Source organism: Chiroxiphia lanceolata, chromosome 11 (genome assembly GCF_009829145.1).
Source record: "Chiroxiphia lanceolata isolate bChiLan1 chromosome 11, bChiLan1.pri, whole genome shotgun sequence".
In the NCBI taxonomy this organism is placed as follows: domain Eukaryota; kingdom Metazoa; phylum Chordata; class Aves; order Passeriformes; family Pipridae; genus Chiroxiphia; species Chiroxiphia lanceolata.
The window spans coordinates 21,777,751-21,792,389 of record NC_045647.1 but is presented as its reverse complement, the minus strand read 5'-3'; the positions used below and the strand labels follow the sequence as shown (position 1 = coordinate 21,792,389).

The 14,639-nt window shown below is 39.4% G+C and overlaps 1 protein-coding gene across 13 annotated transcripts in view; it reads right to left on the bottom strand.

The window, feature by feature from the left end:
- TAMM41 (TAM41 mitochondrial translocator assembly and maintenance homolog) overlaps window positions 1-10,345 on the bottom strand; it is a 29,039-nt gene extending 18,694 nt beyond the window's left edge. For 4 of the 13 annotated variants that reach the window (XR_004359065.1, XM_032699157.1, XM_032699159.1 and 1 more), the window contains exons 1-6: window positions 10,136-10,341; window positions 8,686-8,865; window positions 7,757-7,849; window positions 4,807-4,957; window positions 2,398-2,543; window positions 73-238 (exon numbers count right to left, since the gene is read on the bottom strand). Coding sequence is in view for 8 of the 13 variants with exons in the window: in XM_032699157.1 (XP_032555048.1) it covers window positions 73-238; window positions 2,398-2,543; window positions 4,807-4,957; window positions 7,757-7,849; window positions 8,686-8,865; window positions 10,136-10,273 (874 nt within the window). In the remaining 5 variants the exon portion in view is untranslated. Of the gene's footprint in view, window positions 1-72; window positions 239-2,397; window positions 2,544-4,806; window positions 4,958-7,756; window positions 7,850-8,685; window positions 8,866-9,904; window positions 10,094-10,135 lie in introns of those variants that run through there. The other 9 variants (XR_004359063.1, XR_004359062.1, XR_004359064.1 and 6 more) reach the window with 6 other exon arrangements.
- Between the last annotated feature and the right edge of the window lie 4,294 nt (window positions 10,346-14,639).

Below are 14,639 nucleotides of genomic sequence, written 5' to 3'. Positions count from 1 at the left end.
AATAGAAAAACAGATACAGATTTGTATCTCTATCATGTCTTAAAAGAGATTACAGACACTGGTTAGGCCTACCTTGATGCACCACAAATCCACAGTCAGGGTCATGGGCAACTTGCAGTAAAATTTCTTCCACATCTCTGTTTTTTCCAGGAGGGTTTACCAGAGAAGTTATCTTTTGCTGCAGAGTCTTTGGCAAAGCCATTAGTTGTGTAAATTGACCTTCTGGACTTTTATCAATCTGAATGTTATAGAAAATAAGACAGAAAAAACCATTCGGTTCTCTTTATCTTAAAGAAGTCCGAAAATTCTTCTGGCTATCTTTGACCTCTGAGAAATATCTCTCAGAACCCAATCTATGTCACTAGCACAAGTAATGGACATTTGTAACGAAAATTTCCCAAGCACAGGGAAATGCAGTTATCTCAGTTCTGAACCTGAAGAATAACTCAATGCAAAGATGTTAATTTTAATTAAAGACACACATGATCTTCCTGTCTCTGTAAGTAATTTTTCATTGAAACTGTATAGTTTCCGTTATATCCAATTTCCTTTGGAAACATAAGTACACTACAATTAAAAAAAAATTCCCAAAAGACCACTTAGCTCAGTTTCTTCTGCCTGAATATAATCAAACTGTAGACACACACATTTCAAGTTTAGTTTGAAAACCATTTTCTCTGCTTTAAACTCAAACCACATCTGGTTTGTAAAATTTGAAGAAAACATTCATTCCACATTTTCCAATCTAAATCAGAAATTCAAGGACCCTTTTTTGAATACAACGATGCCAACGTACAATCTTGTACATATTTATACAGAGTGTAAGCACAAACACTGAAAAATGCATGATGGAGCAGATCTCTCCAAAACTGGAGGAAAATATGAAGAGCTCAGTTCCTCCCACACAACATCTCAGACACTTCATGGAGACATCAGACAGGAGTCTAGTTCCCCTATCCACTCCCTTTTGTCAATGTGGAGAAAATGATCTCCAGATGAATCACTCCAGAAGCAGCCGACGATGAGCAGGCTCTGAACATTATGTGGGAGGAATCCACGCCTGAACCAAAACTGTGAGAACTAGTGTCTGTCTTCAGTTGGTTTTGAGGAATCTTTTAAGAAAGAATTTTCTCTGTAACTCTGAAGACATATACTTGGAGAAGGGGGTTCTATTCTGCATTAAACTGCAGTCCTGAGAGCAGACATTCACCTCAGTCTGGGTAATAACTGCCAATAATCACACCAAGGTGTGAACAATAGAATATTAAAGCACCTTACTTCAAATCAACAGTGAAATAATGGCATTTAATCAACAGCCTTGATGACAATTGTGGAATTATAGACAGATTTATTATCCAACAGCATATTTGCAGTACGTTATCAGGATTTTTTTAAAAGGTAAAACAACAGGAAGTATTATTGTAACTAGCCTTTTTCTTGAAGAAAGTATTACTGATCCTTTTCAAAATTAATTTAAATATTTCTTCCACTAAACTGTTGAAGAGCACACTGATAAGAAAACATGGAGACAGCTGCAGTGTAAGACAGATCTGCCTATGCTGTACTCCAAAGCACTGCAGAACAATTTTTTTACTGTACTCAAGTCTGCTTAAAACTGCACTTATATCAGTTTCTAACAAAGACACATCCTAAAAGGAGGCATTTGAGAGATAATTACCACGGTGACTCGAGGATAAGAGTCCATGAGACAACCCGTGCTATTTGTAACTTCATGTTGAAGTTTATATCACACTTGAATATTCACAAATGGACATGCAAACTACAAGAGGAAAACTGCTACTGGACCCCTGACTGTGTAGCATCTCTCCCCTAATTCCAATGTTATACCAGAAAGATCGAATTCAAGATACTGGTCATTTTGGATTTCCCAAATACTAAGGATAGAAATGGTATAGCTTGGGTATTTAAAGATAATGTCAGAATTTCACTTAGGTTTAGTCAGCTGATCTTCACAACTAGCACTTGATGAGTTTTTTTGTGAGATGCAGTTTTTGATTGTGGAAAGTTGCACCTCTGAGTTACAACCTAATCTTTTTAACATAAACCAAATGTTCATTCATCACTGCCTAGACTGTTGTGTCCATGTGGTAGTCATTAGAACACGTGTTTTACAACCATCTTCTCTTGTTCCTTTGCTAAGGCTCTAGTTCTGTGCCCATACTCAAAGAAAATGAGCAGTAGTTACTACATATGCAGAGACTGGTATTTAAGGCAAATCTTCCGGTTGCAGAATTAACTAAACAACAGAAACATAACAAATAGCAAGTACAGTGACTACAACTGCCCTCCTTAGTGCACGGCATAATTCCTGCCTTCTGTTAATGTGATAAAGCACTTCCACCTGTTTGTTTTAAAAATGTTTTGAAGAACACTTGCCTCTAGCCTTCCCAGATGGTGCTTATATACCACTTGAGGGCAGTCCTGTAATATGGTACTGTACAGCTTCTGAAAATGAGGAATGTTGGGTTTCACTATGTTCTGCACTTTCGATCTGTCTTCTCCTATTATCATTCTGAAATCACCTGGTCAAGAAAAGAGACACAGTTAATTCATTAGGAAAAACCCAAAAACTCAGAGAAGGAGAATATAACAGAAATCAATATAGTAAAAAGCTGTCATCTAAAGCTTTATGCTTCAGTTCTACCAATGCCGGCATTGATAGAACAACAAGGTTCACCTTAGTCAAAAAGCTATTCAAATATCTTCAAGCACAGAAAATACGTGCTTAGAGTCAAATATTGTTTTGTGGCCTCTGATATGCTGTAATATCATCAGCCCATATGTCCACATTTTCACTTGTGGACCACAAAATAAGTCCAGCTGTCAAATGGCAGTAGCAGTTACATTCTTTGCAATGATACATACATTTCAAAAGACTACTAAACAAACTGACCAGTTCTAACACTTTGTATCTACAAACAAATAAGCTTAATTTTCCAGTATTGAGAGAAAATAATTTGCATTATCTCTGCACTTCAAGGACAGTACCTGAAGTTCACCTAATGGCAGTCATGGTAAGATTACTGTATTATCTTTTCCTCTTAGCCATGTATTTTGTTATTAGTCTCAAAAATCAACTGCTTTTAACACCACTGTTACATCACTGGCCTTTACACTTTCTCTTCTGATACATGACTGAAAAGTTTCAGAGAGAATAAGTGAAAAGACAGCTAGTAGGTAATAACTACCTCAGTTAGGTACTAGCCTGGTAATTTCCTGTGTTTCTAACCAGGAGTTAGAGGCGCAGTGCAGCGCGTATCAACAAACAAAATCCTGAATCAATTCATTTTCCCACTTCCCACATTCAGGAGACAAATGTTATTGAAAGATGGCAACTTGCTAGCCTTACTTAGTTTATTTCAATTTATGCCAAGCCACAAAACAAACACTTTGCATACAAATGGTACTGACTCACTGCTCTCAAAAAATGCATAAAAAATAAAGGATAAACATTTTCTAAATTCAAGCACGAACAACTCTTTTCAGCAGTCTGCAAGGAGATTAATTAGAGTAACACATAAAATCAATTTTGTCTACTAGTATACTCTCTGAAAGACTTAACAAAATGGAAGCAAAATAAAATATCCACGAACATATAATCAACAGCCTTTTCCTTGAACATTCCCAACTGGGAATCTTACTGCTTTAGCTTTGTTCACACAGCAGAGCCAATTTCAACATCTTATAGCATGGTAACTGATCTCCCATGTTTCTGTTTGATTGTACTGTTTCAAAAACTATATAAAAAAGTATCTCGGTCACTAGTGCCCACCAAGAATGTAATGCCATTGCGGGGCAGGTTTCAGGTGGACAGGTCTGCAGCCCTGCAGCAAAAAGCCTTGGCTGGCAATCCCATTGCCAGCACCCTCTTATTGTCACTTTAAAACAGGCAACAGTTCAGAAAAAAACTACTACGGAAAAGCTGAAAAAGCTGCAATCTAAACTGCTCAGGGAAGTATTACTTAAAGAACAGTAACACTCCTCAGTACAGCCAAGCTGCAGCTTATAACCCCCACCTGCCCACCTGTGATTTTTTAAAGCCAAACTTGCATTTCTACACAAGCAAAGGAAGTGCTGCATAAAGGAATCAAACTTGTTCGTAGTGATTTCAATAAGGATATCAACATTTAAAAAGCAATGCTGAATTAAATTGTAACAACTAAATCTTACATTGAATAGCCATTTGCAGTAGTTTCCTCAATTGTTTTCCATACTCACTTCCTAACTAAAGAAAGGAGGAAATTCTCTTAGCAAATAAAAAAAAAAGTCAACAAATACTAACCAGGAGGTGAATATTAAATATACATTGAGGAATCATAATCTGGATCCTTAAATTAACTAAATAAGAACCTTAAACACATCACGCTCAAAAAGTAAGAGAAGACACGGTATGAGTCAGACTATAAGATGACTCAACATTACACTGAGAGCGGAAAGAAATTTTTTTCCAAGGTTTTGAAACACTAAACCAAAATAAAATCCATACAAACAGAAAAAACCCCACATTATTTCATCATATTCAGTCACTCATAGTTAGCTGTTCATAAATCAAGTAGGTATAAGAAGCTTTGTTTAAGTACCTACACCTATTTCCTAAGAATAAGCCCAATTAGTCATTTGGAGCTGTTATGTAACACAGCATTCAGATACAATTTTTGGAGCATGCAGCAGTGTGGGCCCAAAGCAAGAGGGCAAATGACTTACTACACGTGAGACTTCCAACTGTGGTACAACAGCTCCAACTACAGCTTTTCTCCTCGGTGACTTTAGACACCACATACTAACCAGAGTAGGAGAGTCCTGCAATCTGCATATAGAGGTCTTCTTCAGAGAAACTTTCTGGTAACATGAGAAAGGCTGCTGTGACTGCACTCTTCAGGTTGCTAACAAGAGCAGCTTGCAGCTTGCTATTCTCATTCTGTGTCAGTATTTTCACCTGAAAAAGCACAGTCATTGGAAGCAAGACTTCAGGAAAGTGCTACTGAAGATGGAACTAGAAATGTTACTCAATCCAGCATGAAAACTAAATAAGAAATTTATTCAAAATTAGATCTTATTAGTATGGTATAATAAGGACTAGTGTCCCCTTTTGTTTACACAGTGTGAGAAAGAGGAACATCTTTTTAAGAATTAACAGTCTGCTAGAAAAGACTGGGTTTAAAAACAGGTTTGGAACTGCCATATGTTACAGCCATTAGCCAATCTCTGAAGAGCTATTCACCTTTCCATATTCATAAATTTAAGACTGATCAAAACAATAAATACAAATGCATCAACATAAATACTTCATATGTGATTATGCAATAAGAAAAAAGACCACTGTCTCACTGAAAGAGAACGGAACACCAAAGAGCTAAGTTTTAATATTCATCTTCATTCTTTTTTTTAATAGAGGACTCCCCTACCAAATGCTTCTCAGACATTAGTTGTCCTCCTAGAAGAAGCAAGGTTTTATTTTTGCACTTTGCATGAGAAGAATGTGAACTCAACGGAATCTTCATCCATACGTGAAGAACTTAACACTTTAACGCTTCCACGCGCCACATGAAGTATTTGTTTTTAGGAAACACTTTAACTGTTCAAGACCAACTAGAGAAACCAGTCACCTGGGATATGGAAATATACTGGAATAAAAAGCAGATCTTTGGTAAGAACAGAATATAGAAACACACCATTATAGAACATCAGACAGATGAAGTCATCCTGGTTTACAAGATGGCTCTATAACTATGCTCTTCCAGAAACAACTCTCCAGGAATCCCTGCTTGTTGCCAGTTGCTGTCTTTTTCAAGTGTCTTGCTTATAAAAGGCAGATTTTTTAATATCTGTTTACCCCACAATACCTTAAAATGCAAAGGCTCTAGCAGTTATGAACAAAGGTATCCCATTTGTTCTTTCTCCCCAAAAGCCCATTCACACACAAATGCGTTGCAGTATTACCTGAAATTCTCCCCCCACATATAACCTGAAACAGCTAAGGGACCCTTTCAAGTAATTATTTTTCTTCAGGAATACAAATACCCTGTTAATCAACAGGGGAAAAAACCCAAAACCAAACCCAGGTTCAATAAAGTATGACAGACATATCTGCTACACACAATTCTTACTATAGAAAGGACACAGCCAAAGCAATGTCATGGCTGACATTGCTGATATTCAGAACATACTTTTTAGTTATGGCAAAATCTTTAAGAGGCATAAAACTTTAATAATATCTGATTTTGATATGATGGTGAATGCAACAGTACAGAGGTTACTTGTTTCAATCATTCTGCACTATTTATTTATTTATTTCCTTGAAAGCCACAGGAGAAGGTTACTGAATGCATAACAGACTTGCTTAAGTAGTTTCAATAACTAAGACACGCTGGTCATGGGGATGAACTAATAAATGTATGTTCATAACTTGCTGCTACAGGGAATCTCTAAGGAAAGACAGAAGAGAGAAGTCTGTGGCACCACAAACACTCATATAGGTGCTTATACCTTAGGATAGCCCTGTAAATAGCACCATGTTATGGACCTGTTTTAAGAACACCACAGTTACAGCCTTTTAAAATGTGAAACTCCAAAGAGATCTTATTCCTCCTTATGGAAGACCACAGGAATTTTTTCCGAGGAAAACAATATGCTAGGCTTCAAAATCTGCATGCCTGGAAACACTGCAGTGGTGATAAAATTAATTTATGAACAAATTTTAAACAGTTCAGAGAGTTAAAAATCTCCCAGGAAGTCAGAATGCAATAGTTATCACCCTGGTACAAAAAGGCTGGATGTTGATTCTTGGAGTAAATCTGAAAGGGCACCAAAGTTAAGGAAGGCTTTTTCACAGTACAGAGAACTTTTAACTGGATCTATTCACTGTACCATATCACAAATCAAAGTAGCAGCAAATGCAGTTACACTGAAAATAGCTATTCATTATTCATTGTTAATGTGACATTCAGGATTTTTCCTTCAGTTATTTTTCTCAATGTATTAAGTTTCACTATTTACAGAGATAACAGCTGCTCTGACCTGTATCATGCTACAGTATGTCTCTGGAGATAGAGAAAAGCCAATAGTGCTGAGACAACCTATTCAAACTTTCACTCCAAATTTTTAGTTAAGAGCATAATTAACTTCTGTTCTAAGACCTGAAGAGTTCTCCTTCTCACCCTCCTGTCTTAACAAATTTTTCCTCAGCCCCACTGCCATCTGCTGAAACCACTCGGGGAAAGCAAACACCTCCTATTTTTTATGACACAAACACGGAGGAGAAAAACACACGTGTTTAACCCATAGTTCATTCTATTATAAATACTTTAACAATACAATGCACTAGACGGTAACTGCACAGCAAAGCAGCTTTCACCTTTAAAGATTTCCATTATTTACCCACATTAAATTTTGGTGACCCCTATAGTCTCTTATAAAAGGCATAGAATACATTTAACATTAAAGGGACTTTGCATTAATATAGTCCAGTTATCCAAGATTTACTACAGGCAGAAAGCTTTTATTAACATACTTACCTTTGCGGGTTTTCCACATCACCACAGAATGTCATTAAGGACTACATTTCACTTCCTTTCTGAGAGATTATCCCTCCAGGGCTACACCTCTGAATCAGGGCACATTATTTGTTCAGTACCGATATATCCTTAACAGATAAAGTTAAAACTACAACTGATCACTTTCCAGCCCTGTAATTTCCTGCATTTCAAGACAAAAAACTGAACAGGTAAACAGTTACCGGCTTTTGTAGGCGCCCAGCGACATAGAGGGTTTTCCAGTGAAATAAATCATCAATCAGAGTATCAGTGCTAATAACACCATATTTTATCATCTGGGAAAAAAGCAAAATAAAAGCTTTTGAAAAAACATACCTATACCTTTTTCACTATGTCATTCATTCTAAAGAACACACACCTCCAATAAAAAACTCTAAAACATTTTCATGTTTTAATTAACACAGGAGGTAAAAGAAAAATTTCCTACTTACATGCAAACTTCTGGGAAAAATGGAATGCCTGGAACTCTAAGATCTTTCCTAGAATCAAAGCTGCAATAAAGTTTCCAGCCAAAGTTACAGTATTTTGATTAATCCACAGTATCCTTTATGATATTGAAAATACTCAAGAAATAGTTTGTCAGAGATCTACAACTTGCTGGACACTTGCTGGACCACTTACCTAGAATTACACCCAAGCCTCACAGGTCAGGATTGCCAACACCAAAGAACACAGGTGTCAGTTCCAACTTGCTATGTTGCAATTTACATTTTATGCCAAACAAACAGTAAGAATCCACTTTGCTATTACTACGTGGTCCACTGCTGAAGTTAAGGGCCTGTTTTCCCAGAATACACTGTACCACCACCAAAGCTGGCAGACAGTGAGTAATAAGGAATATAAATACAGTTTCTGAAGCGCTTTAGCTCTAAGTTCCAAACATTGCTCACACTTTTAAGGTGCAAGAGCAGCTGCTCTGTTTGCTTTTTAATTAAAATGCTGTTTGTGAAGCAGTTTTGAGACAGAAATATTGAAGATACCATGAGTTAATCAACAGCTACAATCTACGAGATTGGCTTCCTGAAATTTGCTTTAAGCTAATCATTTCAATACTTCACACAGACAAATATTTTACTTAATTTGTACTTGTATAAAGACTAATCATACTTACCCTACCATTACATGGCACTAAAGTGTTGTAGTAAATTCCTGCTCCGTAGCTCTGCATACTAGTTATCTGTTTTGGCCCAAAAAATTTTAGGAAGGAATAATGACTCCTGTTCTTTAACAAGTTCATCATATGCCAGGTCACAGAATCATCAACAGCAAATACAAAATCCAGCATATTGTTCTGTGGATGAGGAGCAGAGTGTTGGGGGTTATACGTCAAGAAGCAGCCAATGTTAATCATAATAACTTAAGATATACACAATCATAATAATCTAAGATATACGTAGTATCAAACTTCCAGCTAATAATTTTTCACAAGAAAAATATAAGAATTAAGCCTAATACACAAGTATTAAAGTCAGATACAGTTTAAAGATTCAGATAAAGTTGTGTTTTCTTGTCCGTTTAGCAAAGACTACTCAAAATTTTCCTGTGCTGGTCGTGACCAAATTTCAACCCTCCAAAACAGAAGAGCAAGTGTAAGATCTCCACCACCTTAATTCACAGCTCAGCGGAACAGCTGACACTGCTAATGAACAGGACTTTTGGCAACTTGCAAGGCTGTGAATTGGGGGATGTGGGCAGATAAAGGCACCCGAGAGCTGGCAACAAGTGCATTTCTAGCATATTCCTTTGCTTTTGACAACAAAACAATCCAAACTCCAAAGATTTCTGTTGTGCAGTGTATGTACTGCCCTTCTGGAGAAACCAGGGCACACACTGCCTGCACACAGACAGCACAAAAGCTCGGAACTCATACCTGCAACACACCACTAACTGGAGTGATGTTGCTCCAAATTCACTAGGATTGCCTCTCTGTGGCTTATTAATTGTGGGCAGCATCTCGGCTAACCCATTAATACCACTAAAAAGATATTCTGTTAGCTACCTTTCTTCCTATTCTTTTGTGTGACAATGAGATGCTGTTAGAGCTCTGAAACTCTTGTTATCCCCGTTTAAAGAAAACGAGGCACATTTAAAGTCACATTTGTGGAGACTGCTTAGTAAGTGAAGCCAATAACGAGCAATACTGCTGATTAACATTTTTTAAAAGCTCGAACATAAGAAGTAAATAAAAAGAAACATTATTTCCAAGCAGTTGTACCCCAAGCGATGTGGAAGCCCCGCGACTGCCACTTCAGTGTGGTAATATATTTTCAATTGCCTTCCTACGGTGCATAGCAGCACCGTAATTCTCTTTAAAAACAGCAGTAAATAACCTGACACACAGGAATGAAGGGGACCCCGAGCCCCTCACACTGACAAACCCACTGCCGGGACCACCCTGGGCCCTCCCCGGCAGCCCGGGGCACGGACCGGACAATATCCCGTAAGGGACTGGGATCTTCGCCCCTTCCCGTACACGAGCCGCAGCCGCAGGGCCAGAGGCAGCTCCAGGTAATGCGGTGTCCGGAACGCCCAGCACAGGGCCGCGGGGCCCGAGCGCTCACCTCGCCGTGCTCGGCCGCGGCCCCCGCCTGCCGGAACACCCCCGAGCCGTAGGCGAAGGCCAGGCTGAGCTCCTGTGGGAAGTGTGCCAGGACTCGCCGGAACTTCACGGCCGAGCTCGACAGCACCGGCAGCGCCATGACCGGGCACGCCGGACCCGCGGCGGGAGGAGAGGCCGCGGCCAAGCAGGGGCTGCGCCCACAGCGCCCTCTGCAGCCCGGCGGGGGCATGGCGGGCTCGGCCCCGCGCACAGGCTGGCCCGCCCCGGGTGGCGCTGAGGGGGACACGGCCAGGGCTTCCTCCAGGGTCTCCTCAGGGGTCGCCTCAGGGCGCCTCTCAATGCTCCTTCAGGGCTCCCCTCAGCGAGCTGATGTTCAGCAGGTGGGTTTCGCATTTAGTCTTCCACCACCCTTTTTTCAGTTTAATTTTTTTAGGTCCTCGCAATTTTGTGCATCTTCTTTGATTATTTTTTTCCTCCTCCTTCCCTTTTTTAATTATTATTTATCTTTTTTATTCATGTTTTATGCTGTTCCAAGGCTTTCCTCAGAAATTATCACCAGCGTTGCAGTTCTTCACACATTCCCCGTGGAACACAAACACAAAGACCACAGCGTTTAATCATCCTGGTTGTGCTCAGGGTTGTCTCATGCTCTCCTCGTGCTGAGCCTGGCTTAGTTTGAATGTTCAAGTCCTACATAATAAACCTGCCTGAACTCGATGAGAGTGCTAAATGCGTGAAAGTGGCTCGGGAAACGGAAGCGTGTCTTATTCTCTCATGATTTTGTGCTTCCCTGAATCTGGTTCCCAAAGATCACGTTTTATCTTCCTATGGTTTATGGCTTTCAAAATACCTTCTTTGCTACTATAAAGAAGTCTAATTTCATTAAATCAAAATAGAAGCTAAAGGTCTTTATAGATATTGGTATGGATGGTATTGACCTAGAATGCACTTATTCTAATGAGCAAGTAAAAAAGGGGAAGCTTGTTTGAAAATTAACAGACTGGTAACCCTTCAGTGAAGTTCTACTGTTGACTAATATTAAAAATTAAGGTAACAAAGCAAATTCTTGAGAGGGTATTTGTGTATTAGAAAAAAATCTGGGGAAAAGGTTGCTTGAGTATTGCACAATTGTCCATCTCGAGCTTGCCAGCTCAAATCCTCTCCTTGGGGCTTCCAAGGTGGATTTTGTTCATATAATTTAAAACCCTTATATTCCAACTTTCCTACAACTCTGTTCTTTGCTATTCTTCCTTGACTGTCTTCTACGTATTTTAGACTAAATTTAAAGTTTGTTTCTTGCATCTACTACTAAGATTTAATCTGGTTTTGTTTCCAATAGCACAGTTAGTTTTTGAGGCTAATAGCTTGTGATCTGGGACAAAATTCAGAACTGATCTGAAAGTTTATGTGGAGGTATCCTATGTGTTGTACTGATTTTGAACTTGGCCTCTAATCTATTTCAGTGGAACTTTTGCTTGGCTGACTTTGGTAACAAAGTCTACAAACACCAGAAGGTCTTCAGTTGGATTTGCAGTTTTAGCCAGCACTGCTGTTGAGGGGAGCAGTTTTCTTCTATCCACTCGTATCAGTGTAGGTGTTTGTGTGGCTGCACATCAGAACAGATTGGGGAATTGATGTGGGTTAAAACCAACTGTTTTGGGTTGTCGAGATTTTTAAACCAGGCTAGTTTTAAGCAGGTCACCAGTGTTCTTTACCACACATGTTTGTGCTGGTACAAGCAGGGGAGATGATAAGATTTCTTCTGTTGACAGTACTGGTTCAAAAGATACAAGTACTTGTTTTGGGGGTTTTTTTTAACAAAATTTTCACACTTAGAATCTTGGCTGGGATGGAGTCCATGCATTGAAGTTGTGTTAGGAAGGGTGCAATATTCTGTATGTTGCACAGTCATCTTTTACTTTTATTCATTCTTTTTCAGCCAGGTAAATTCTAATACTTACTGCAGTATGTTTCTCATGAGAGAGCATAATTTTTTGGCAATAAAATATGAACTTTGAATAGCCTCCACATAACTAGAAAGCTTGTCTACAAGTGTGGTTTTTGTTTCTACCTTGCCTCTGTGTTCTCCAGCTCCTTCGAATGAAGGAGGCTCACTGACTCTGCTCAGTGTCTGAATTCCAAGACATGTATCATATCTTCCAGCATTGGATCTTCACAGAGGTATCTTAATAACACCATCTTCAATAAAAAATAACCATTTTCACTAAGTTAATATGGAAATCTGAATACTTCCAGTCTGTCAGTCCCAGTGGTTCCTCTCCACGGTACCAGAAATGCTGTGGTTCGGGGGGTGCTGAGTACCTCACTGGGGTGCTGCTGCTGCCCCAGGATGGGCTCATTCAGATCTCTGCTTTTGCCTCTGTGGATCTTTCTCCAGCAAAACTGACAACTCTGTGTCCTTTAGTTTCTGAGTAGTGGGGATTCTGTCCTACTTTTCCATAGCATGTGCCTGTTGGAGGTGGCAGCCTCCTCTGAACATGCAGTTGGTACTTCTTGCCTGTAACCTTTATGAACAAAGAGCAATTTTCATAAAGAAGTGGCAGCATCTGGAATCAGCAGTTCATATTGTTTGTTTTAAATTTCTGTGTGTTTCTGTGATTAGACTATTTTAGGTTCTCCATCGCTTCATATTTTATTTATTTAAAGCATGAATTACGTTAATTGTTGCTGGTGCAGCTGCACACACATCTGAGCTGGCTTGCTGTTTGTTTATGCTGACAACTAAACACCACCAGGTGTCCTCTGTTTCTTTATCAGATCTGAATTACCTCCTGGAGATCCTCCTCTGGATTGGAAAATACTGATTTAAAAAAAAAAAACAGGAATGGGGGATAATACAGAAACCTTTTTGCTTAGCTTTGACGAGGTCGAGGTGTGAAGCCACTTGGAAGCGTTAGGGGATGCGCACTGTTTGTTACATTTTGTTAGTATAGCTTTCCCCTCGCTCCCCCAAGCTTATCTGTGTCCCTGTGACTCACCAGTATCCAAGGGATTATTTTCCAACAAGGACAGAGTAACAGATGGATATTTCTAGTTGTCTCTTCCAGACTTGTTGCTGAAACCAGTTCAGCCATCACCACACTAAGGCTTACCCTTCTCTTGCTGAGAGGTTATTAGCAGGCAGCTGTTACAAACAATCAACAAATGGATTTTTACTAGGCAACAATAGTAGTCAAGATAATATTGAAAGAAAAATGAGCATAAAAGTTGGTTAAGTACCAAAATTTGTGGGTTTTCTTCTTGCCTTGGTTCTGTCTGCTTGCTTTTTCTAGTCAGGAAGGGGTTTCTGTGACAGACTGGCAACGTGCGAGAGAACATATTTTTACAAAGCAACAGATCAGTCTGTGGGAAGCAGTGAAACACTGTGAGATGGAAATCGTGCTGTGCCCTTGCAGGTGGTGCACTGCAGGCTGCTCCACCCCGGGCCAGGGAGTTAATTTGTCCCCAGCACTTTGTGAGCGGAGGGGAACTGAGCTCTGTTAAACCGAGTATCCCGTGTTGCCAGCTGAACCGCCATGGCAGTTGGGAGCCCCTGTTTTGGAGGAGTGATCAACAGCACTGTCATTCTTCTTCCTTTAAACTCATATCCTGCCTTAAAGCTTTTAGGGAAGTTGCACGTTATTTTACGTACTTGGATAGGAGATAAGACAAAGCCACGTTTTACGTTTTTTTTTCCCGTCTGTAGAGACATCAAAGAGCAACAAATGAGGGTGTTCCCTTGTGCCATTATTAGATGGAACAAACAGAATCTCTAGGTTATCCCCAGTTCAATACTTTCTATTTCAACTGTGTACTCCTGAATTATTAACAGCCCTGGCTCTGGAATGGTAAGAGAACTGCAGCTCTATTCCCAGCAGCATTAACCTAGAGCTACCCCAGATGGTGGCTTGCCAATGGCTCTTTTAGGCAAGTGATAAAACACCACCTGAAGGTGACTTCAGAAACAGATGACTCCAGTAGTGATAATGCTTTCAGGGCACTGACTGTGATAGGGTGTTTCCTTACCACGCTTATTTTTAATTCCATTTTGTGAGTATTTCTTACTGTAAAACTATAATGTTAGTTTATAATACATGTAGATAGTAATAAGTCATGTCAAATGTGTTAGGCTAAGGGTGTGACGATTCGAGTACCTGAATGCTCACCATGTGTTCTGCAGTGGTTCTTTGGTGTTTCCATGGATTTTAGTTGACCAGCTGTTAAGTGTAGCTTAGACACATTTGATTACATAGTAGTTTGTTTGTACCATTTGTGTGTTGGACGAACTTTATTGAACAACAGTTTGAATTTCGGTGTATTTAACTGCCTATATCATGACTAATATACTAATATCTTTAAATCTATTCATAAGAAAGGCAGTTATAGCTTCAATACAGGACATTATTTATTAGCCTAATAATTGTTGCCACCGGACTGCACATTCTCATCATCATCAGTTACTAAAGCAGCATTGTAAGTCTGTGCACACACAAGAGAAAATGAAA